The following is a 24,370-nucleotide window of genomic DNA, read 5'->3' as shown; positions in this document are numbered from 1 at the left end:
TCGGGGCAGCCTGGGTGTCTGGATGATTTGTGGCAATCCTTTAGGAAAGAAAAACTTAGCCTAAAATATCCACCCTGGAAAAAGGGTACGGTGCAAGACTCCAAGCAACTGCTTTGCCCACAAATTCATGCTTCTCTCCTCTAGAGCATCCAGGCACTGAATCCTCGCTTGAAGTCCCAAGTCCAGCCCCAAATTGTCCTTTACATCCTTAAAAATACCGGACAACACAGTTGTCGTCTGAGATGTGGGAGACGAGAATCTTCAGTCTCCAAGACAAACCAGACATACGAATACGAGCCTTTAGGGCAGGTTACTTCTGGGTGAAGAGTATTCAGAGGAGGTAGAATGCCGTACCACCAAGACAGACAAGAGCACATCAAAGCTACAAATCATCCTCAAGAGCAGCCAAGTGAATTCCCTGCAAGTTATCCGAGATCCTGAGGCAGCTTTTAGATGCTTTTGCATGCAGTTACAACCTTCAGCACCCGCAGGACCACTGAGGCAGGGAGGCCGGGAATGTCACTGGATGTCATGAGGACTGTCATAAGGCATCTGTCAACACCTAAAGTACCGTTAAGGACCTGCGCCTTCAAAGAAGAGAAAATCCAGGGGTGACCTGCTAAACTCTTGCTACTGCAGTGGAATTTTAAAAACAAAGCTACTCCCAAACCCTATATATATTTTGGAAACTACAGAAACCTGTTTAGACTTTTAATTTTTGTAAGAAATCACTTTAAGATACTTTTAAACTAGTATCAATTGCTACAGATACCATAAACCCGCAATCACAAATATCCTCACCAATATCAAATAGCCATGCCAATGGTACTCTTCTCCTGATCCAGATTTTTTAACGATCCACTCAGCCTCAAGTACACCACGCGCTTTGATGAAGGGGGAAAAGTACTTTCAGGCAGAAAAATTTAAGGAAATGCTAAACCAGAAACCTACGTGGAATGAATTGGGCCATGGAAGGTTTGAAAAATAGTAAACCACGTGGAGTATGAGGAGCTAGTATAACATGAAATTTGACCTGTACTCCTGTCTAAAAGAAAACTGTTGTTAGAATTACAGTTGACTCTTCAGCACTTTTTCCACTGCTGTAATGTAAACACTTTGTTGTACGTCTGGGCCGAGTTTGTCGAGGTATGGCAAAACCCACTGCCAAACTCATACATCACTTTTATTGCTCTGGTTACTTAGGTTGCTCATTATTTACTCTCACAAATGATTGAGGAAGAAGATGGCAGTATAGAAGGGCACTCCAAAATCTTAAACGGGAGGAAACAATTATTAACCTGGGACCAGATCAGGAGGAGATAGAGAAGTTTAGACTGGCACTACCTGGTTTGCACGGACACAAGGACACTTGCTGGGCAGGGCCCCTTGCACGGCAGTACTCACGAAGCCACTAGACTGCAGAGAGCTTGCCACCCCCTTCAAGTAGGAAGAGACGTCAAGGATGGTTTGGGAGGATTTCTTGGACATTCATGTATGTTTTTGTACCTCCTGAAGTTTTCTTTGTGGGTCCAGTTCCTCTTTGCTCAGCTTGCAAGCTCTGGCTTGCTCCTTTCTTTCAAGTAAATTCCCTTTTTCCCCTCTCTCACTTCAATATTCTTCCTCCCAAAGCTCTGCCAAGTCTCACTGCTCTTAGATCAGCCTTCCCGGGGGTTTGCCCCACCCGACAGGCCTAGGACCCTCGTCCCATTACCTGCCAGAAAGACAAGCCCAATGCCTCGGCATTCTTGGAAGGTACCACTTCTCCTCGTGCCCAAGGCCAAAAAGCAGTCATGCATGTAAGCTACATTTTGTATGCATGGAAATACATTATTCTTCTATTATTGTATTCGCACAAACTAGAAAAATTATGACAAATACTCTAGGGTTTTCTCTATAATAGTATATATGCATTATTTGTGGGGGTTTTTTGTATCTATCTGTTATGTATCAAACTTCATTTGCTCTTTGGAAGTTGCCTGAATAAGTTTATCTACATCATACACACATTTTGAATGTCCTTCTCCAGAGCTAGAGACCAAATAACTGGCACACATAGGTGGTACTGAATAAAAGGAAAACTAATTGCCACCTTCATAGATCCACACTTTAGCTCCTACAGGTGGCATTTTGCAAAGCATGTTAACTACTCAATACCCGCACACTTCTGGACAGGGCATCTAAACGTGGATGTAAATCCAAAATCTGGTCAGGCTGAACTCCACAGAAACAAGGCTAAGATCTTTGGGTTCCTTTGAATCATGCAGATGATTTTCTAAAAATCAAATTTAAGGCATCAAATACAAATCGTATGAAGAAAAAAAAATCCATAAATGGCAAACTATAAAATACTTATAATTTGTTCTCTAGGTCAGTAACCATAATAAGAAGAAAGCAAGCTTCAGAAATTAGTTGAGAGGCTTGTGTTTTAAGCATCTAGAAGACAGTGTGCTCCAGATTCATTTAGCTGTTTCTGACTACCGCACAAACAAATTTACATGTCATTAAAATCCCCTCCCCCCCCAAATCTTCGGCTCCTCCAGAAAATCTGTGCCATACTATATAGAGTACCAATACATATTGTAAGCAAGCAATTTTATTTCTTAAAAACCCATAAAGTTCCTGAAGAACAACTAAATGTTTATGACTCACTTCTACTGCACTGCCTATGGGAAACCACCAAGAGATAGCAGCTGGGCAGGAGGCCAGTAGGGTCTTCTGATATTCATCTGGGCTTGTGTATAAACATGTTCTCGTTACAGTTTCCACTGTCCGCCCCAGCCCATTCCTTGGGAGTATTTGTTGTACTCATTTTTGTCTTATTTACCTTTCCATAATGACTTCTCAGCGCAGAGGCCATCTTTTATCCTTGTACATTGTTTGCAAAAAGGAGCCCCATCCCTACTGGGCCCTTTAAGCTGTACTGTAATACAAATAACACATCTAAAAATAACATTTCTGCTTCTCAAACGTACGTCACCTAAGGCCAGACAAAAGAAAACTGTGTATATTCTCCTTTCCTCCTCGCTCCCTAAAGGAATGCATCCTTTCTCAGCCGTAAAGTGAGCCTGGCAATTACTGTATGTGCATGTCCGTGTTCCTGTTTGGAGCTCTCTAATTGTTTTACAGCCCTGACTGTGATTATTCAGTACCCACCAGAAAATCCTCGTGCTTTGATCACAGGACTCCCTACCCAGATTCCGCAAATAATTCATCAGAGGAGGGGGTTAAGCAGAAGGAAGATGAAGAGGAAACAAGAAACACAGCTGACACAAAGCTAAAAGGAAGGAAACAAAGATAAAAATGCGAAAAGAAAAAAAATTAGGCTGAAAAGAAAAAAGGGAGGAAACAGAGTCCACAGAAAAGAGAAACGAGGTGAGGCAGAGTTTAAGGAAATGTATTTTCCTATCAGGACTAAACAGAGGTGAGTCTCTTAGGAAAATACGGTACTTTTTATTTGCTGCTGCTCTCTGTCTGTCAGCCTCTCTAAAGGTTGTTAATTTGTTCCCTGTCCAACTGTTCTAACATTAATGGTGTACAAGATATCCCTTAGACAGTCCTCATGCATTTGAGATGAAGGTAGTGAGATAGCAGAAGCAGGCAGAAACAGCTTGCTTATTTGGGCAATAAAAAGACAGAGGGCTGGCAGTCAAACAGAGAACAGACAGGATATAGCAAATTACAGGGTTCTCCTCCTAGCCTTTGCCATTAAGTGCATGTTTTCTGCAATGCATAGATGCCCTGTGGGCACAGTGACTTCTAACAATCACCACGGCTTGTTTGTTTCCTGAGCTAGGGATTTAGCTTTTATACTATACCCTTCATCTGGCACAGCTTCTACCACACACCAGAAAAGTATTAATCTTGAATAATGTGGGTACATCTGCAAAGTAATACTTGCAAATAGTCTGAAAACATCTTTCCCTCTGCCCTGCCCCTGGAGGTGCTGTTCAGTTTTTCCTGTAACTGAAGAGAATAAACATTACATAGTTAAGGCTAATCTCTGCAAAAAAAGACTTGTACGTCACTAAGAAATAAGCACGCTGCTTTCTTGCTCATGTTTTAAGTAAGTATTGTCAGTATTAACTGATCTGTATAGGAGTCCCAGTCTTGTGATTCGCTGCTATGGGAGCTGCTGCCGTTCAGAGCAGCTGCAGCATCACCGAAACGTGTTTTTGTCTACTACACTATTTCATGCACAGTTTATTCATTCTTGTCACAACTGTTTTATCTCAAATGTTATTGGTCTTCCTATATTTCTCTTTCATATTTCTGTTCTCTTTTAAGTCCCTACTTTTCAGTTATTTAAAGGAAAAGCCATAAAATAAAACTAGTATAAAACCAACCCAACCACCACTGCTTTTTCTAGGGTATAGGTCAGTGGTTGAATTTTCCAGTACTTCATGCAAAAACTTCAGAAAATGATTTGGAGGAACTATGCTAACATGCTATTTCTGTTCCCAAATTTCAATGACTATAGAATACCATACTGAAGTCCAAGCTGCTCAAAACAATTTTATCTGTCCCTGCACCGGTTCACGTGAAGCAATACTCCTCTCCTCGCAAAATCACGGCATGTTCTATACCAGCCAGCTCAAGGTTCAAAGTTAGAGATGTTTCATTCCCATAAACAGACAAAAATTTTTCATGATGGAGAGTAACTAAAAAAGGGGGGGGGGGGGGGGAATTGTTTCACAGCATGTCACACAGAGGGATGCAAGCCCTGCACACGGGGCCAGACACACTGACGGCTGTGTAGACGGGTCATGGGGACTCAGACCCAGGACAGAACGATGCCAGAATTTCCCCGAGGCTCTGCCTTCCCGAGGTGACCTCTGACTTGCAAAACGTTAACCACCACCTTCCGCATATCACCTTTACCAGGAAAAGTACCCTCCGTGGGCACAGTCTCACTAAAGGAGAGGCAGTCTCTAGCAGTTAAGCAGAAGGAATTAATTCTGGCACTGATGGGCAGAAGCTTTTTATTTAGTGTCTCAGAAAGGGACCCAAGAGATTATTTTGCTGGTAGTATCTCCTGCATTCTGCAGTTAATTTGTCTAAATAATAGAAAGCTAGTTAAAATGTGTAAAGCAAAAGAGTCACTATATGTAATCTCTCTTGACAGACAGGGATGCAAAAGGCTACATCCTTTGTAAAACTGGTAACTTGGCTGTGCTTTAGAGGAAACCAGTGAATAAAATATGTACTCTGCTAAAATACCACAGAAATAAATGTGAAAAGTCTATTGAACAAGAAAGGTACAAATTGATTTTAGACGCTTCCCCCCCGCGACTACCTCAGCAGGAAATACGATAGGTCTGCACTACTGCTTACCTTATATCTTTTTTTACATCCAGGAACAGGACAGGCAAAAGGTTTCTCATCCCCTCCATTCATGCACATTGAACTAAGGATAGCTTCAGAGCTGATAGCACTTTCTGTAGTCCAGGACTCATCACTGTCTGATTCTTCATAGTCTACTTCCTCCTCATCGTATTCACTACCTAGAAAAGCGGGGTAGTGAGATAGATAGAACAAGAACAAATAAGAGCACAGCAAGATAACACATTCTGCATTTATTACATCAGTTACAATGACTTGTAATTTCCCCACTTTTGGCTTTGCTGGAAGACAGTGATTTTTAATTTTATAAACCTATCTTTCTTATAGTTATTTATTCCTTCATAAAGACACCAGTGGTTCTTTTTCTAATAAGCAAGACAAGCATTATTAATATATTATCACAAACTGTTAACTGTGTGGCACAGAAAGTTCAAAGGACTGATTTTAAAATGCAGTTTCATTACTCCTCAAACACCAGGATCCTTCCTTCTTTCCCAGTGCCCGAACAGAAAATGTGGTTCCCCCCCCCCGCAATTAAAGCTAATTTTAAGGCTTTTTTTATGCAATACAATACTGAAGAGCGTAATTCTACAGATCATAAACAGTGTAAAATAATATGTTGACAAGTCCTAATGCATTTACTAGCCCTTTGGAATTAATAGGAGTTATAGCACAACATTAATAAGAATTATATTGTAGCAATTATAGTTGTGAAATTCATTCCCTTGGTGTGGGGATAAATTGCATTGTGTGGCTGCCCTGAACAGACTGCATTATGTTCCAGATATGCTATGACAGCCATTTGAGCAGCTGGAGCTGAGTTTATTTATTATTTTTAATTGCAGTAACTATTAATGAAATTCTCTGAAGAAGTTAAACGTGAAACAAGAGAAATTAGGAAAGCAGAATTCCAACTATAAAAATACAGTAAAAAAAAAAAAGCAGGGGATGGAAGAGCCCCAGCTGATTAAAAAGAAAATATATGCACAGAGGGAGAGAGAGGGAAAGCTGAGGGAAACTTCTGTGGTGTCAGCAGGAGGTGGTGCTGTGTTTCCCCTCCCCTTTCTTCTTTCCCTTTCCCAGCTCTGCTAAATTTTAACCTTTCTGCTGAAAGATAATTTGGCTCCGAGTGCTGGAATAGCTCCCGTTATTAAAGACAGTTATGTGACACTTGCATGGCTCTGTTTGCTTCCCTCATATGCCCTTTAAGCGCACGCCTCTAAGCAGCTCTACACACCAAGAAGAAAACGCAGACAGATGCCTCACGGCACTTTAAAGAAGAAACAACACAACTTCACAGAGAAAACCCATGCTGCAATGTACAATGGAGTCTTTGGGTTTTTTTTTTGCTTCTGGCAAAACTAAATACACACCTATCGTCTCAAATTTTTCCCTTTGGATTCCCCCTCCCCCAGTGCTCTCACTCAGACTCAGCACCTCTCCATCACCGAGTAAAAATGCGTGTCAACTGGTAGCTGCAAGTACTCGGGGCTCCTGAGCTTTAATCAGATACTGTAAGTTCGCTTACAGATGTCAGGCTATCCATGTTGCTTTCCTGTGGTTTTCATCCGTACAGGGTGGTGCACAGATGAGGAAAGATGGATGGTTTCCCACCGTCAACAACTGTCGACATGAGCGCACGCACACACGCTCTGCAGCACATCTGGAAAACTCTACCCTACTGACTGCGACTCCTTATCCCACACCGAATGAGCGAAAGCCAAAGAAAGCATTATTGACCTCTTAAAATATTTCTGAACTCTAGGAACAGTTAACCTAAAATGAAGTTAAGCGTTGTTATAGTTTAATTAACTAATAAAAAAATGGAGGCAAAACCACAACTCTGCTTCTACGATTTCCTGCCCTTGATTGTATCTTGATGGAAAAAATTCCTCAAGCTGTTCCTTTCAAACTTTTTAGCTCAGTGGGGTTTTTTTTTAAGCAAATGCAACAGAAAACCCTATTGTAAATACATGTATGCACTCATAGGATGAGAAAATGTACAACAATTCTAAACACTGATACCAACAATTTCTGCCATTATAATCACCCCCCTTGTAAGCCCCCTTAAGAGGGGGTGATTTCCTCCCAAATAGGATTTTGTCCTCCCAAAGAAAACATCATTCGAGACTGTACGACATCTACTAAGGATATCACTACTTGCAAGGAGCATGCTTCTACAAAACAACAATCAGTGCTCTATAAAACTTAATATGCAATATGGTATATAAGGGAAAAGATACAGAACAATGGGGAGAAGAAGCAATCATTGCAATTATGCATTTCCATAGGTTTTCCGGTACTTTCAGGGCATCCTTTTAAATTTTCTAATAACTTGGTACAGTAAGACCCAATTCTGTAACAACTTTTGCCCATGCTTCACTTATAGGCAGACACGTTGAAGGAGAGAGACAGAAGAAACCAAAACCCGTGCGCAAGCATCTGTGAGGTCAGACCATCCTTACGGTTTTCTTTTAATTAGCTTACCTGAACAAAACCGGAAGATTTTGTCTAGTATAGTCAAAAGAGTTGTTTAAACAGTATAAGCAAATGCTCCATTGTCTTAATTTTTTAAATACAGACTTGTCACTACGGATTCTACAAATATGATGAGCTTTTTCAAGGATGAATAACTATATAAATATATATTTCTTCTTGCACAAAACAGTAATATTAACAGTGCCAAGTACCTAAAAGGCATATTACTTTATACAAAGCCAGAACTGCAGCCTATCACTGCGTTTATCTAACAGTGTCCTATTGAACTCAATTGCTTGTACTCTCTTTAAAAAAAAAAAAAAAAAAAAAAAAATTAAAAATCCCAAAATGTATTTAAGAGTGTCCCGGTATAAACAAAATGCAAAAAACTTCCTGTCTTGAAAAAAATCCATTAGCAATAAAAATTTATCCTTTAAATAATTATGTTTTTTCAGTTGCCATAGAAAAACAACACTGATTTAGTCAGGCTTTTAACCGATTCCGCCTCAGAATTTAATTTCCTCAGTTGTCAGTGTCTAAGAGCAGCAACCCATGCGGTGCCTCACTGATTGTGTGCAACACATTGGGAGCCGGGGGAAGAACAAAAAGCACAACACATAGGTTGGCGCTGCCATCATAAACAGCCCCTAGATGAGGTATTTTAATTAAATACTGTAAGGCCGAGGACGGTGGCTTTGCGAAGCTGTTCCCACGCCGAGCAGGAGTCCCTGGCCCTCAGCTACACGTCAGGTGTACAAACTGCAACCCGAGCCGCCGGCTGCCGCTGGCTCCTTCGGGCAGCTTGCCAGGGTACCAGCAGTGTGCTGAAGGGGAAGCACACAGCAGCGCACTTTGATCAAGATACAGCTTGTTTGCTTTCTTTTTTTTAAACTTGGTTGGTATTTCACAATAATAATTGTAAATATTGACTAAAAAAAATTAAGCACCTTTGCATCTAACCTATGGCCTGTTCCAGGGTGTAACAACTGCGTGACTTGGACAAGTATTTGCAATAACTCTTAAAAGAGAGCTCCAAGAGAGCTGGCTCACTGATCTCCGCTTGGACGTTGCTGTGCACACGGAAAACAGGACGCTCTGCTGGGGCACGCTGCCCTTCTGGGGGACTGAGCAGAGCTGTTCCTGTAGCACGTGTGCTAACGGCCTTACCGTTTCTCATCATGCAGTACTCAAAGGAAAAATATCGGAATTAGGCTTCAGAAGTCTGAATAGTGAAAAACTCCCCCAAAAGTCAACAACACACGTTTCTTTAAGATGAAGTGTCTAAATATCTGGAGTGCAAAAGGTGATAGAGAAGCACATGCTTTCAGCAAGGTGATGTTCAAATACACAATATTATTACTGTAACTAAATACTAGTTCTACAATAGCAAGAAAACTGCCTTCTCCACTTCCCTCCTCTGGCAATGCTTTCTGAGGCTGCTTCCTAGCTAGCTCATTGCTTTTTACCATATCCAGTTTCATCATCTGGCTTTCATTCAGAGACCCTACATAATTCTACCTCAGTCTAACCTAAAACCAATGTTTTATCATCCAAATGACTCAGTAACATCTTCCTAATACTGCTCCTGCCCTCGCACGCAATAGTCCCTCAAGTCCTGGCCCACAAAGCCATTTCCCCTCTCCTCACTCCAGTAGCCTTGCCAAAAGGCTCACTTCATCTGTGCTGCCCCCAGCAGGTTAAAAAATGAAACAAAACAAAACAAAGCCAAGGAAAGAATGTTACAGTTTGGGGTTTTTTTTCTGGAATTTTCCATGCTAAGATAATGCCATTGCTCCTCAAAGAGGAGGTGGACTCCACTGGTGGAGTGGACTTGAGGTGGGCGCAGACTTGAGGTGGACACCACTAGGCACAGCTGGCATAGTATGCTGTTACCAGAGCCAGGTATTACATAAAATTACTAGTTAGGAAAAGACAGAAAACATACAGGGTCACAAAGTATTCCGGCAAGTTATTTCTCTTTTAATTGTTATGCTGCCTTTAAACACAACCCGTCACAAGTAAGAAGGCTGTCTGCATCACAGCAGTTTGTTTGCCAAAAGTAAACACATACACGAAAAGGGATTACGATTACTGCCTGCCTCGTAAGAAGTCTTTGTAGTGTGAGGAAAAGCAAAGTTGCACCACCATAAAGCCTTGCTCTACCTCTTCTTCCAGTCATTTTTGCTATCGAAATCAGTGAGAACATCACTTAATCCTAGAGTAAAGATCTCACCTCTTGAAGCCCATCTACTACTACTTCTTTTTCCAATAGGTGAAGTCAGTAATTTAAATAGCTCAGGAACATTTTGCAGAGAGTTAATCATTTGACATTCTGGAATAGACAACATCCCACCTACACTGCTGAAAATCTCGAGCCTTATCTTTAATGTTTCTGGGTTTTTTTTGGTATTCACACCACTGTAGCCAAGATAAATTCTGCCTTTTGCGTGAGTGAATACATTCCACCATGAGATTTAGAGAGGATTTTTTCCCTCAACTTTGAATAAATCTTGGTTCTAGCAGGTACACATCATTTGTAGTTATGTCACTTTTTAAATCTGAAGACTTCTATACTGTGCCTTGAAATATAAAAAAGACAAAGCTGATGAAAACCAGCACAAGCTATGTGTGCCATTACAATGAATACGATCTGTCTTGACCTCTGATCAAGAACATCATGAGCTCTCTGCCTTTCTCCTCTCATGAAGAAAAACAAACCCAAAACATCCTTGCCAATTATTTTTGTGACCAGAAAGCATACATTTAAGTATACAATGAATAACTATGAGCAAATAGCTTACTGCAGTGGGAACCAACATTGCTAGTGTCACTGAAAGTTCATGGTAATTCCAATGATCTCTCATAAAAATTCAGCTTCACACATTGTCCCGTGCGGGAGTTGCAGTTTGTATTTCATAGAAACAGTTTTATGACAGCACTTCTTATGTTAAGAAGTTTGCATTCCCATATACTGTGACAGCTTCCTTGATAAAAAAAGTAAATTATTAATATTATGTGAATTTTGGTCTAACACTAAAGCACATTTATGGATTTGTCAGACTTCTTCCCTCTGTGCCCACGGATACACAGTTTCCTCCATGCTCACCAGCAGGGAGAACGTTCCCACAGCTGATACTCACTGCTGACCTAAAGACGTATCAAGTAATTAAAAATGAAATATTCTTCCTTTATATAAAGTACAGGAAATAAATGCTAGGGGCAATGAAATACAAAACAGTTAAATAACATGCATCATGGCTGCTATGCAAGTCTTTAGTCTAGAAGCTGTAGCAGGACTCTCTCAGCTGTGAGCTGGTATGGGTGGCACAATGAATTGGCTCTGCAAACTCAGGCAACAAATTTCAGACACTGGATCATCCAAACAGACTAAGCCAGGGTTTTTCCTTTGCTTGCTTGCTTGTTTGGGGGGCAGGGGGAGAAGGTGACTCAGAGGACAGAAAGTGTTTTTCAGCCTTTGTGAAAGGTCCATTCAGATTAATTTCTTGTATTTTCAAAAATACTTTTATCATTCATGTCCACAAAGATGATGTAAACATGTATGTAATACAACTGAAGAAAACCCAGGGTAGTTTAAACAGAGCACTGTGTAGCACTACAGACAGTGGTATTTTCTAAGATTGCAAGTGCAATTCCAGTGCATTAAGCACCTACATAAAGCGAGCACTAGGGTCACCACGGTGAAGGCTGGAGCCTTTCTTCAGCAAACGGGCGCAAGCACACGCAGTTAAAAGTTTTCTCTCTTATCCCAGTAAGTATCTCTGAACTTCGTTCCTGGGAGAGGAGAGGCAAATCCGTTTTCAAAGCCAACTGCATGCTTGGCAGCTCTGCTGTCACTTGCGGGAGCTGCTTGAGATGGTTATAGTTTGTCAAATGGGCACTTGCCAAGGCTGGCAGAGACCTCCATCCCTCTGCACGATCACAAAAGAGCCATCAAAATAACAATTGCAACTTATTATTGTCTTGGCCTTGTGCCGAGCGGGGGGGCGGTGCAGGGCATGTCCTGCTGGCTGCTGCCAGCCCCCACGCAGCAGGTCCCACGGGCTGTGTGGTCTGCGGTGGTTGCTGCCGGGCTGCTCTCACACACGCTAGTGCCAGGAGCACGTCTCTTGTCTTGCACTTCAGCCGGTGCTGCTGCCAGCATCCTACTCTTCCTCATGACACTAGTCAGAGCAGGATTCGGCCAGAAAAATGTCTTCTGGAGAAACCACCCTTCCTTCCAGTCCTCTCCTAGCTCAGCTCAAGTATCAAGCAATAAATAACGGACTGTTCAGGAACTATTACTACTCAGAAGAACTAATTTTCTATTGTCTCTGGCTGAAGCAAGGCTCAGTTAGCAAATAAGCACCAAAAGAATTTCAAAAATGTACCTCATGTAACGATGTGACTATGGATTCAAATACAAACAGCAATATGGTTTTTAATATTATTTTTATGCACAAGGTACTTTTAAAAGCCCTAGCGAAAATAAGTTAGACAAAAAAATACTTTTTCTTGTTTGTTTGCATCATTTGAAGAGTAGCTTTCAGCCAGTAGGGTCTGCTATACCCAAGGAGGGAACATTTAAGCAAGCAAGGAATAGGTAGATGTTTCTGGACATCCTCTACCCTCACAGTCACCACAGAAATGGCAACTGTAACTTGCACAGTCACAGAGACAGTCTGAAAAGATACTGTCCACAGCTATTTTGGAGGGTGGTACCTCAAACAGGATGAACCCACAAGTAGTTATGCACCCAACCCCCGGATAACCTTGGTGTTTTAAATGAAATGGTAGATAGGTCGATTCCAACATTTCAAATCACCTTTAGTTTTCATTTAAATGCTCAGTGTAAGCTTCTGCTGAACTTTAAGTGACTGAAAACGTATTAAATTACAAGGTTTGAATCCACTTTGGAAAGCATGCAAAGGCTTCAGATCCTATAGGTAAAACACAGAACCAAATACACTGTATTTTGCTATAGAATGATTTCAGCTGAGCTAGCCTATATGGAAAATCACCCTAAAATCCTGGAGGTAAAGCTAAAATGATAAAGGTACAAAATAAACATAAAGGTTTTTATTTAAAGTACTATTAGTATGACATTAGTATTATATATTCTTATTCACTGTCAGTAAAATTGGGAACTATTTACACATGAGATTTGCTCACCATTTTGGGCTACAAGAGAAACAGAACTAATAACACTAAGGTTAAAAAAAAAATAGTCCTCCAGAGCCAATATAGGGGTTGGTGGAGCAGCGGGACTCCATCTGGCCTTAGGAGCAATTGTGTGCCATTTTCTATCTTGATACAGCTGTATCTCGATATCAGTATATCAAAGAACAGTCTTTAAAACTAAACCACAGAAAATCCCAATCCAGAGATTATAAATCCACTAAAAGGAGCTTGCACACCTATATAAGCAGATATGTTACAACTTACTGAGTGCATAAATGTATGCAAATAAAACATACATGTAATAACCTAAATTAGAAAAAAATTTTCTCCACTTCCAATTACTTACGAAACACCAACTAATCACAAAAACATGCATGTAAAGAACCGATTCTGGAAAAAACAGTCAACTGATACCACGGCATGTGTTTTGTAGAACAGGACTTTCTGAGAATGCTGCAAAGGTGCTAAAGCAAATTGTTATACTGTCACTGCACAATGTGCTGTTGAGGTTTTATGGTCACACTGCGCCAATAGTCTCGGGAAGTTATTTTGCATTCTTATATAAACTTTTTTTCCCAATCCTGTTTTCCACAAAAAAGGGCTTTCAATAATGTACAATCTTCTGTTTATACATAGTACAGGAAAAACATGATAAACCCAAGAACACAATCTCTACTTTAAACATATTTTAAAACTAGATTTCTAATTCATGTAAACAAGAATAAGCTGTTAAACGCTCACCAAAAAAGAGCATAACCTTCCTGTAATTAAATGGCAGTGTTTTACACGGCACTTTTTTAAAATAATGAAAATAAAAAAAGTAAATAAATAAATCAATCCAGCAGACCCCTCCCAACTTGAGGCTTAACCTGCAAATTAATGTAACAGTAATAAAACCTATGCCAGCTGGAATCCTTTCTTTCTCTGGCTTTGGCATGAGCAGCAAGAGCAGGTATATGTTTGAAGAAAAACAAAGTAGGACATTTTCCACCTTTAGTCACAGGATGTTAATTGAACTCTGGCAAATGTTTAAAGATATTCTCAAAATGTTCAAGAAAGAATTAAAACCAGTTGGGGCTGGGAAAAAGAAGCAATCCATCCTTCTTCCTCCCTCCTCTCTCCCAAACATCTGTTCCAAACTTATACTCCAAAAACCACAGTGAAGAATAGTCATAATTAATGTTATTTTGGCTTTTTAGTCACTAGGCCTGCATTCTGAGGTTAGAAATACAAAAATACAAGTTCAGGGCACTACTACTGTACTTAAGGACTCTCCTGATGCATATAACAGAAAGGTAGTTTTTCTTTTCTCTTCTTTTCCCCTTTTTTCATAAAAAAGAAGAAAAAAATAGAAATGGTATCAGGAAACAGTTTCATGTTTAAGATAAAGGATTACCATAAAAAGTACCTACATAAATGAACTACAGTTTATGAAGCTATGAAAATACATTTGAGACGTGTTTTATAACATTGTGTTAAACATGCTTTACAGCTGTACAAAAGCTATTCAGCCACTTACAGTACAGGCCATAAAACTGCTAACGCACACAGTCCTTACCCACCCCGAGTGCTGTGCGCTTTGCCTTCATCAGCGCACAAACCCAGCAAGGATGCACTGAGCTATGACCAGGCTCCAATCCAAGGAATTGCTATCACTGTGTAGGTAGCACTCACTACATGAGGAGTGCCGCTGATTTCAGCAGGATTCAGCTACGTGGGGATTTCCAAGATGCTTCTGGGCCAGACCTTAGACACTCACGTGTGAACAGGCTGAATCATGCCAAAGGGATCCCATGGCAGGCTGCCCATGGAGGACCAGGGTGCGGCAGAGCTGCAGAGACCCAGGGCAGCTCAGTGCTCTTTCAGCAGCTTCGGGCTGAGGGAATTTCATGCTTATGAGCCCCAGGAGGGTTACAAACCCCTGACCAACAACGAGGGAGGCAATGGCAGATTCTCCACTTCAATGCACTGAAGGGCAGGAGGATTTATTTTGCACGAAAATATACTTAACACTTCTCTCTACCTGTTTTTAAATTCTCTGACCATCTAGATTTAAGAAACTCCATCAGTATAATTTGAAAGATAGCCCTAATGACAATACTCAGAATTACCAGTAAGGACTAAAATGCCTACCGATTACTGAGCCAGAATCAAGGCTTTTGTCATCCTGCCTACGCACAAAATCTACAGGAAAGATCTGTTATGGTTTTTAATTAATCCTACTTCGTGTTTCTGGGAAAGAAATGCATTTTTAACACCTAAACGTAAGAACACATTCAGTGGGGAGTCGTGTCTCCTCTCTCTTTTTTAAAAACAAAGATTCCGATAAAATAAAATCTGCACTGTGCCTGGGTATGCTGTCACAAACCTTTCTTTGAGGCTATCACTGTTTCAGTCAGGTGTACAAAACTTATGTTAGCAGGTATGAGTTGTTTCAGACGATATATCACTGAAGTTGAAATGAAAGTACTTTTCAAGTTGTTATTTTCCATTGCTCCTTGGCTTCTTGTATCCTTTGGCATTAGAGGCAGAAGTGCTGAGAAACTGCCATGAATGATGGTGTCTGACTATACACGGAAAAACCTTACAAGAAGGAGCCTATGCTAGCATGGACAAAGCACCAGGCTTTGTCTTCAGCAAGAATTAGGGTAGTATCTTTCACCCGCCAGGCCACAAGCGCTAAAAAGACAAGAGAATATGTAGTTTTGGGGTCAGCAAATGTTTCATAGCCTTTAGCTCACCTGGTAATACAAGAGCGCTACAAACCACCCTGTTCTTCCTAGAATTTTACATCATTTTGATGATCATGTACTGGCTAACATTGACTCATAATACACCATTTCCCCTGTGAAATAAACCTCTCTGTGTTTTAAGTCATCGAGTGTGAAATGGTACGTTAGTCCTTGCTTTTTTCTACTTCTGATTTGCTTTGGCTACAGTGCAAGGAAAACTCAAACATTTGCTTAAGTTTCACCATCTTCAGCACACTGAAGTGCTGGCCTAAATAAGTATGCTTTTTCTGCTAGGCACCGTAAAAACTCCTTGAAAACCGTAACTGCTTTCAGTATGCAGACACATAGCACTAGTATAGCTAAAGCAATTTTTTTCAGTTCTCGAGGCACTACAATGGCACAAATAAATCCCACGCAATCTTGCAGTGTAGTATTTTTTATATATATATGTATATATATGTGCATATACATAGGCATGATTTAAATAAGCACCTAAAAGTTCCATGTGCCCAACTACAGTTTCCAACTTTCTGAAAAATATTTGTGCTTTCAGTTAGTAATTTTCAAGGTAATTAGCAGATTACTTCTAAAGTTAAATAGTAAAAAAACAACAACAACAAACAAACAAACCTTCCACCAATTGGTCTTTGCAGTATAAACACACAAATATGAATGCCGTCATTGTTACCCAGAACCACTGAAGTTCCTTTTTGAGTGTCAAGCTATTCCTACATTAAACCAATTACGCCACAAGCTGTGAAAGGCAGGCACAATGTGCTTTCTACAAAATGTGTATTTTTTACACATTTGGAGGAAGAAAGGTCCATGTACAGTGGGTGTGCTTCTACACCAAAAAAACTTATCACAAATTAACACAGAGATAATCTTTACTTCAAGTTTATTGTACATTTTCTGTTCTCGACCCTGTTAAAGAAGGTTTGCCAGCTTAGACTACTATGATGGGGATTATAAAACAGTTCCTGTGCTTGGAAGTACTTGAAATCTACAAGCCATGTTTCTATTGCTGCTTTTTAGCTCAAAACCCAAAACTAGTGATGATTTTATAAGTTGCTATAGTCTAGACAACTTGGTTACTTTTCAATGAAATTGTTCCTTGGGGAGAGTACTGTGAAAATTCTCATACAATTAATTACAGGTATGTGCAACTAAAATACAATTCTACAGCACAGTAGCTTTACAATTGCTGATGCAATTTATGTCTGTATCAAACAAGAATGCTCTGAAGGGGCTGGGAAGACGAAGTACAACACACAGGAGGTTACACGTAAAGCTACCTGTAGCGAGCGAGATAAGTAAGACATTTTTGATGTGCCTTCTCCTCTGGCAAGATTCAGAGTTCTACTGGAAAGCACAAAATCTGATAACTGATTCAATCTTCCCAGAACATATTTTTATAGCAAACTGGGCTCAACACATTTTTACTGCCAAGTTAAAAAGCAAATGAGAAATTTAACAGAATTATAAGGGAAATGCACCCATAAAGCAGGAAAAGGAAGAAAAACAGAAAATGCAAAGGAGAGCTATCAGAAGAACTGTGATTTAAAAAAAAAAAAAAAGCCTTCATTTATTTTCCCCTCACAGCACAGCCCTATTTTCCCCCATCAGCTATTTTTACCTCAATCTTACTTTCCTCTATATCCACTTACAAACGGCCTTTTAACTGTGAAAGTAATTTCAATTGTTATAAGCACCACTTTAAAATAATGTCATTTTGTGAATGTAGTGTAGGCCTTTTTGTACTTAAGTTACAAGTTAGTTTAGGATGGAGTTAACAAAAGGATTAAGCAGGGGAGGTTATCATGGTATGTGTCCTCGTGAAAACCATAGAAAAGGTTACTTACAGGAGAATCCCCATCATTTTGCTCCATCTTTACAAGGTTACAGCCTTGGATCAGTGGGAATCCCAAACCTCTGAAAAAGTAAGATGCTCATGGGTTGTGTTGGCTTATCTAGCACAGCCCTGCAGAAATACTCCAGGATCCGTACCCCAAAGCTACAGGACTTTGAAAGAACTGAAGTCATGTGCTTGGGGCCCTAAGCTCCTTGCAAACACTTAACCGATACTCCTCTCTCACCTGGTCCATCCGCACTGAAAGAGGTGGCCTTTGAGGAGTCCCAAACCCACTGTAAAACAAACCAGATAACTCCTGTAAGGCAAACGGGGGCTGGGGTTTGCGGAGTCCTTAAAAAACTCCAGTTTTACCTAGGAGACAAAAAAAAGGACACCATGGCCTCCCTTGTAAGAGAAATAGCCATCAAGCCTGGGCCAACTCTCATCCTTCTTTTATGGTCCAGACAAACTGCAGAGCAGGTACCCAGGTAATCACACAGCTAGATTTCAATAAATGGCATGTAACAAAATGGTACAAAGGAGAAAAATCAAGATACTCTTTGGTAGATCAAAGATAAAAATGAAATAACTTAAATAGAAAAGTTCTGTCTGTAAACACTTGTCCTGTTTAGATTTCTTAGGCAAAATCTCTCTCCCCTTTCCTTTCTGCACATGTATTCCACTTCCCCTTCTGACTCTTGACCCTCAGCAACACCTTGGTGCTAGAGCCCCCTCCGCGCTCCTACAGGATGTTATTGTTTATCAAGTTTATCTCCAACGGTATATATGAGAAACTAATCTGTCACTGGAAGTTACTTTTACTTATTGCCACTGCTTTAACAGAATTCCACAAAAACCAATCAAGAAAACAGGAGCAACAAGAGTTACAGCAGTCTGCTGGTGGTCCCTCAGCAAAACAGGCCTCCAGCTGCTTTGGAACATCAAGATACAGTTACTTCCATACAATCTAGGTGTACTTGGAAATCACTGAGCCACCAATTTGTGCAGGTTTGACTAAAATAATGTTCTTAGTCTTCATGTTAATGTCAAGCTGTTTGATTTGGGGCTATAAGTTAGTAATTATTATCTGCCATGCAGTCACGCCCAAGATATGACAACAGCACTGTTGCTGTGCATGCAATACGAGATCATCTTTGCTCCACAGATCCTCCAAGCTTAAGTTTCAGTATGTTCTGGGAACATAATTCGTTCGGTTTGGTTTGGTTTTGTCAGTGAGTAACCAATATAATACATACTCTTGCGTCTGTAAGGAACCTGGACAGCCACCTGACAGCAGATGACTGCTAGAAAAAAAGAGATCGATTTCTGAAGCACTTACCCAAGCACAGTGATGAGCACTTGAGCATTTTTCACTCTGGATTACTGGAAGAAAGAGCTGAATATGTATGAGGTTAAAGCCTGGCTCCCTACAAGGGCAATGTGGCATCTAGCTCTGAAAAAACATCTTTTAGCTGTTGCTGGGAACAAATCCCACCTGTGCTAAGAAAACCCCTATAGGAAATAATTGCACTTTTACTTATTATTTTTCATTGTTATTGGAAACCTCCTAGTATAGCTTTATTCCTTAAGGCAGAAACTAGAAACTACCACAGATTTTACTTACTATTCATGCCCAGTCACGACCACAGCCAAAAGCTCATGTTAAAATCTCATACCATGTCTAAGCACACACATATATTATAGTTAAGTCATATGTCGATCAACTGTTTTGCACAATGCCATTCATTATTTTTTTAATTATTATTTACGTATTTATTTTTTACAAGAACACCCATAAGGCTCTGTTAGAATAGGTGCCTCAGACTGCTAAATGCTGGGCAAACATATGTATATATTAATTAGTGTGCGGGATTAATATAGGCCCCCAAACCTGCAATTAGATGGAACCACTTTGGCTCCAATTATTATAAAGAAAGTTCTCTTTCGTCATCTGCACAGAAATGTGAAATCCTGGCACCAGTGAAGTCCCTCGGAGGGAAGTTTTGCCACAGACCACAATACAGTTGCCTCAAGATATTTTATCATAGATTTTATCGTACCTTGCAGGCCTGAAATATCAAATGCATTCAGACAAACTTTCATTATGTTGGAGAACAGAATTTGGTCTTCATTTTGTGAAGTACGGCTTAGTTATTTGCCTATACTGTTTATACAAGAGTGGGTCTATATATCTCATTTTTAATAAAAACACAGCATACAAGTTCTTCAGTCTCTGAACAGGCAATTAAGCAAGTAGAAACTTCTGTCAATCTGAACAACTAATGAGATGGTTCCTCAGACATCTGAAAGTATGTTTTTTCAAGCTCCAGTAGAACTTGGTTGATTCGTGCTTTACTATGCTAGACACCCCATAAGTCAAACACACAAAAATGTAGCACTCTCAGCCCACTTCTCGGCAACGATTTAATACAAGAGCCCTGGGATTTGATCTCATATTTCTACTTTTCATTATTTTTTCGATTACATCTGCATGACACTACACTACATTAACATAAGGTGTAATAATTAAACCTGAGCATTTACAATACGCTAACGCAGGTGAAGAGTTTTTGAAGTGAATGATTAAAGTTAGGCTTTTGTGCATACATAAATTCTTGAGCTTGCAACTCTGCAAGCGCGGAATACTTCATTCCAGTCTGACAAAACGCTTGTTATGTGCTCAAAGTCAGGCATTCACCTCCTCAGTGAGTATTAGGTGCTTAACATTAATCATGTGCTTAAGTGCATGTGACCTGAATTTGTAGCATGATTTTCAAAAAGCCATCAACGTGTACTTGTTTCCGCTGACTTGTCCTGACTCCCAAATTTAATGTCAAGCACCTTTAAAATCTTAATCGAAGATTATTTTGCAGTGCACTATCCCTAGAAAAAGAAGCCCACCACAAAAGAGCAAGCTCTTTCTAGCTGTAGCAGTATTGAGCCAATCTGCATTGCCCAAAGAAAAAGCTGTTGCAGATTATCAAATGAATAGCGGATTTAATGGTTCACAGTCTGCTCTGATTCAACCTAACATGGTGTTCAGAAATGCCACCTGCTGACAGAAGCCAAAGAGATTCTGATATAAATAGCAGTTCTGCTACACGTTCAGATTAATTTGGCTATGTATTAATAGCACATCCATAAACAAAAAAAGTTTGAGCACCTAACTCCTCCTCCTCTCAGTCCTCAATTCATTTGGGGGGGGGACCCGTGTTATTTTACATTTCTGCTGTCCACTTTAAACTTACAAAGTAGCTTAGCTGAGCAGATCTCTTTTTCTTGCTGGATTCTGTTTAACGTGCTGTTATAGCACTCTGCATAACAGCTGTCTGTGCCATATGATTACTTCATTGTTGAAAGCATAACATATGGAAACTGTACTGAAATGTTAGCTGCTTTGATACCTACGAAGAGGAATGAGCTTTTGCATTACAACAAGACAACGCATTTTTTAAACAACTTGAAGTAACAAAAATTAAACACACATTTAGAATCTAAACCATATTGGTTTCCAGCATGCCTGTTACTCTGTTTCAATGCCCAATTCCAATGGCTGGTTACTATAGTGTCTTTGATTGCTATTACCAGCAAACAATGGGTGGTTTTCTTTCAACTTTTGCATTCTTGGAAAAGAAAAGGTAATAGATTCAAGAGGCAAGAGGAGGCCCTTGGGATTCCTTCATGAGTTATCCATGAAGGCAAATGCTATACAGCAGAATTACAGGAACGGTATCTCATCTCATGTCATTGAGATAACATTACTTGAGATAACAGAGGTTTATTGGGAAAACTCATAAACTGCCACACAGTGCTTTGCTTCCCAAAATCAAACCTCCCACAACAGACAAGTCCTTAATGGACCAGAAGCAAGGTGGATCCTTACAGATTCATTTCTGAGTCCCAACTGCCTTTGGCAGGAAGAGAAAGGAGATCTTTAGTTGTAACATGCAGATTTTCCTCCCCTGTAAATTAGTCACCCATAGAGGGAACAATGAAACTCTGAATTATTTCATCAGTAGCAAGAACACTCATTAACACAAGAAGGAAGCTGCAATTTTTTGGTCACTGTTTTGCCAGTAGTTGCATCTGAATCCTGAACAAAATCCAGCTGAATAAGAGAAAAGATTAGTAGTCTGAGTTGTAAGAATCTATTAGTTTTCTTGAATAAAAGTTTATATACACACTATTTTAATCTTAGAAGCTATTCCCTAATGATGTAAATGGGACATGATTCTCTTAAATTTAGTTTGTTAACTAAACCTACAACAAACACAAACATGTTTAAAATCATTGTAGATACTTAAGAATGCAGTCACACTAGGTATCAAAAGTACTTCCAATTACACCAGGCTCTGAAAATACACACTAGGTGAAAACTGAATTTTTTTCATTGAAAATACATTGAATTTCACTTTCTGTCTTTAAATAACGTATTATATAAAGTCTTGGTTCACCACTAGTATGATTTATTAGAAAAAAATTGGCCCATTTCACATGATATGTTCTAACTGGCTGAAACAGTGTTGCTTTAGGATTACTGACACAGCTACAAAGTGGTCTTGATTTCAGTTTAAGAATATGCTCTAGATACCTAAAAAACTACTCAAGTTACTATAGATCTACTAAATCATCATTCAAATAGTATCCTCGGATGGTAAATGTAATGGTTTCTACATCAATAGTACTAACTTGAAAGCCTCAGTCACAGATTTTTAAGTCTTAAAATATTGCTGTACTGAATTTTTAGGCATATTTGATTACAGTATCACTGTTTAGATCTTAGATTCCTTTAAGGTTAAGGCCAATCCTACAAAGCATTTTTTACTCCAAATTAAAATTAATTAATTATTACTTTCATGTTTTACTGGAAAGAAAAAAAAAGAGATTGAAAAGTTAGGTTTTTCTGTGGGTAGAAAATGGGGTCACTTTTGTAAATACTGAGATTGGGCTAGTGGAAATTTCAAGGAAGTTTGCTATATTAAGGAAAGGTAAAATCTTTCAAATGCAGTCAATCAAAAATGACTGCACAAATATGACTCCCCAGAAAGGCATTCATCCTAATTAATAAGGTAAACCAATAGTTAGTCACCTACTTAAATGACAGCTGCAAATCAAAATGGGACTTGCCAATTCTCTCATGGGGTCAGCTATGACCACCCACGAAAACTTCACTCTTTCATCTCCTTTACAAGTGGAAGGACTGACAGATGGCCGCAGCTATTCCAGCCAACCATAGCATCCTCCATGCTCGCTGCCAGGACTGGCTGCCATCCCCTGCCCAACATGATCAGGCAGTAAGTAGGTCTATAAACCTATTAAAACAGCATAAATGTTATAACTTGTAATCTATTAAAATAAAAATAAACAGGAAAGGAGGTCTGAGAGCCAGTTTCTTCAGAGCAAAATGTAATGCTAATTATGAGGTTTTCAAATAGTGCAGCTTTTTTTGGGGGGTGGGCAAGACCTAGGGTTGAGCCATTAAAAAGCTAGTTGGTAGTATTAAACTCTTGCTTTAGGATTTATAAGAGGGCCAAAAATTCACTCCAGGCTGAAATTTACTATCCCAGGCCTGGAATCATTTAAAAAAAAAGTTGTCATAAATATGGAAGAAAAACCAAACAAACACAAAACAGTGGTTTCAGATGATTTTTGGCACTCCTTCAATGCCAAAGTGGCTTTATTTTTTTATTTTTTTTTTTTAAGTCTGAGACTCATTACTATGAATTACTTTTGTAACTAAAATTGAGACCAGGTTATTTTAATAATGAATTACCAATAAGTTACTATCACTGAATCTTTTTTAAAGCTTTTCAGTATGAAGAGATATCATAGTTTTCAAAGGAATGTCAATGCTCTGACTTACACTCAAAAGCCAGGAAGTTAGGGGTGGAAATTTCATCTGTGAGCCACACAGATGTACGAAAATATTTAAAAAATTAACAGCGTATGTTAAAGATGCAATGTCAGCCCCATTTTTATCCATAACTAGACTTCATTAGTTCTGTGGGTTTAAAATTGACATTTAAAAACAAAGGCAACATAAGTTTTTGTGACTTAATTGAGCGCTCCTTAAATAAAGAGATATTTTAATGTTTGCAGACTGTTAACATCTTTCCAAAATAAGCTATGTGCTGGTGCTACTTAGCTATATTTCCCTATCACCCTAAGGAGTCTGTATTGCTGATGGAAGCCATTTCTTTTGCTAAATCCCACCTGCGAACTCTAACAGGAGCATTTAAGCCTACTGAACAAAGTCTCCCGGGAGACACTATTGTTGAAACAAAAACTGGAACAAATTTTTAAAGTGAACTTTCTGCAGTCATTAGAGGATGTAGGTCTTAAGAAGAAGAGAAAACTTGTTATGGGAGAGGGAACAAAAAGCCAAATGTAAGCAGACAGCACATGCCAGTCACCCCTGAGGGAACAGAGGGAAGGTATAGAAAATTAACTGCTGCATTTCTACTTCCCACCAAAACCACAAACGGGCCGTTTCAGGGGACTAACACATACAGAGTCTGCAGATAAATACGTCTACCTCATTACCTGAGAAGAGCCTTAAAGAGCACACTTTGCTGAATATTTCTGCTTCTACATGAATAATCTCATTTATGCAGAAGAAGGTGCTATACACACGCATGCAACATTTGCAGCGTGTATGCGTCTCAGCTTGGAAGCTGCTCAGCTCTGTCTGCAAATTTGGCCTGTAGTCTTTTGGCATGGATTTTTACTGCAAAACTTAACAAACATTCTCTGCAGCGAAACCACCTTGAACTGTTTCTTATCAAATTTC

At 39.6% G+C, this 24,370-nt stretch overlaps 1 protein-coding gene across 1 annotated transcript in view; it reads right to left on the bottom strand.

The window, feature by feature from the left end:
* The window catches only part of JAZF1 (JAZF zinc finger 1), a 207,223-nt gene that overhangs the window by 4,179 nt on the left and 178,674 nt on the right, over window positions 1-24,370 (bottom strand). Inside the window, exon 4 of the mRNA XM_076331274.1 lies at window positions 5,332-5,501. Coding sequence (XP_076187389.1) covers window positions 5,332-5,501 — 170 coding nt within the window. The remainder of the gene's footprint in view (window positions 1-5,331; window positions 5,502-24,370) is intronic.

Source organism: Aptenodytes patagonicus, chromosome 2, assembly GCF_965638725.1.
Source record: "Aptenodytes patagonicus chromosome 2, bAptPat1.pri.cur, whole genome shotgun sequence".
NCBI lineage: Eukaryota > Metazoa > Chordata > Aves > Sphenisciformes > Spheniscidae > Aptenodytes > Aptenodytes patagonicus.
Note: the sequence above shows the minus strand (reverse complement) of the source record. Positions and strands in the feature narration are given on the sequence as shown.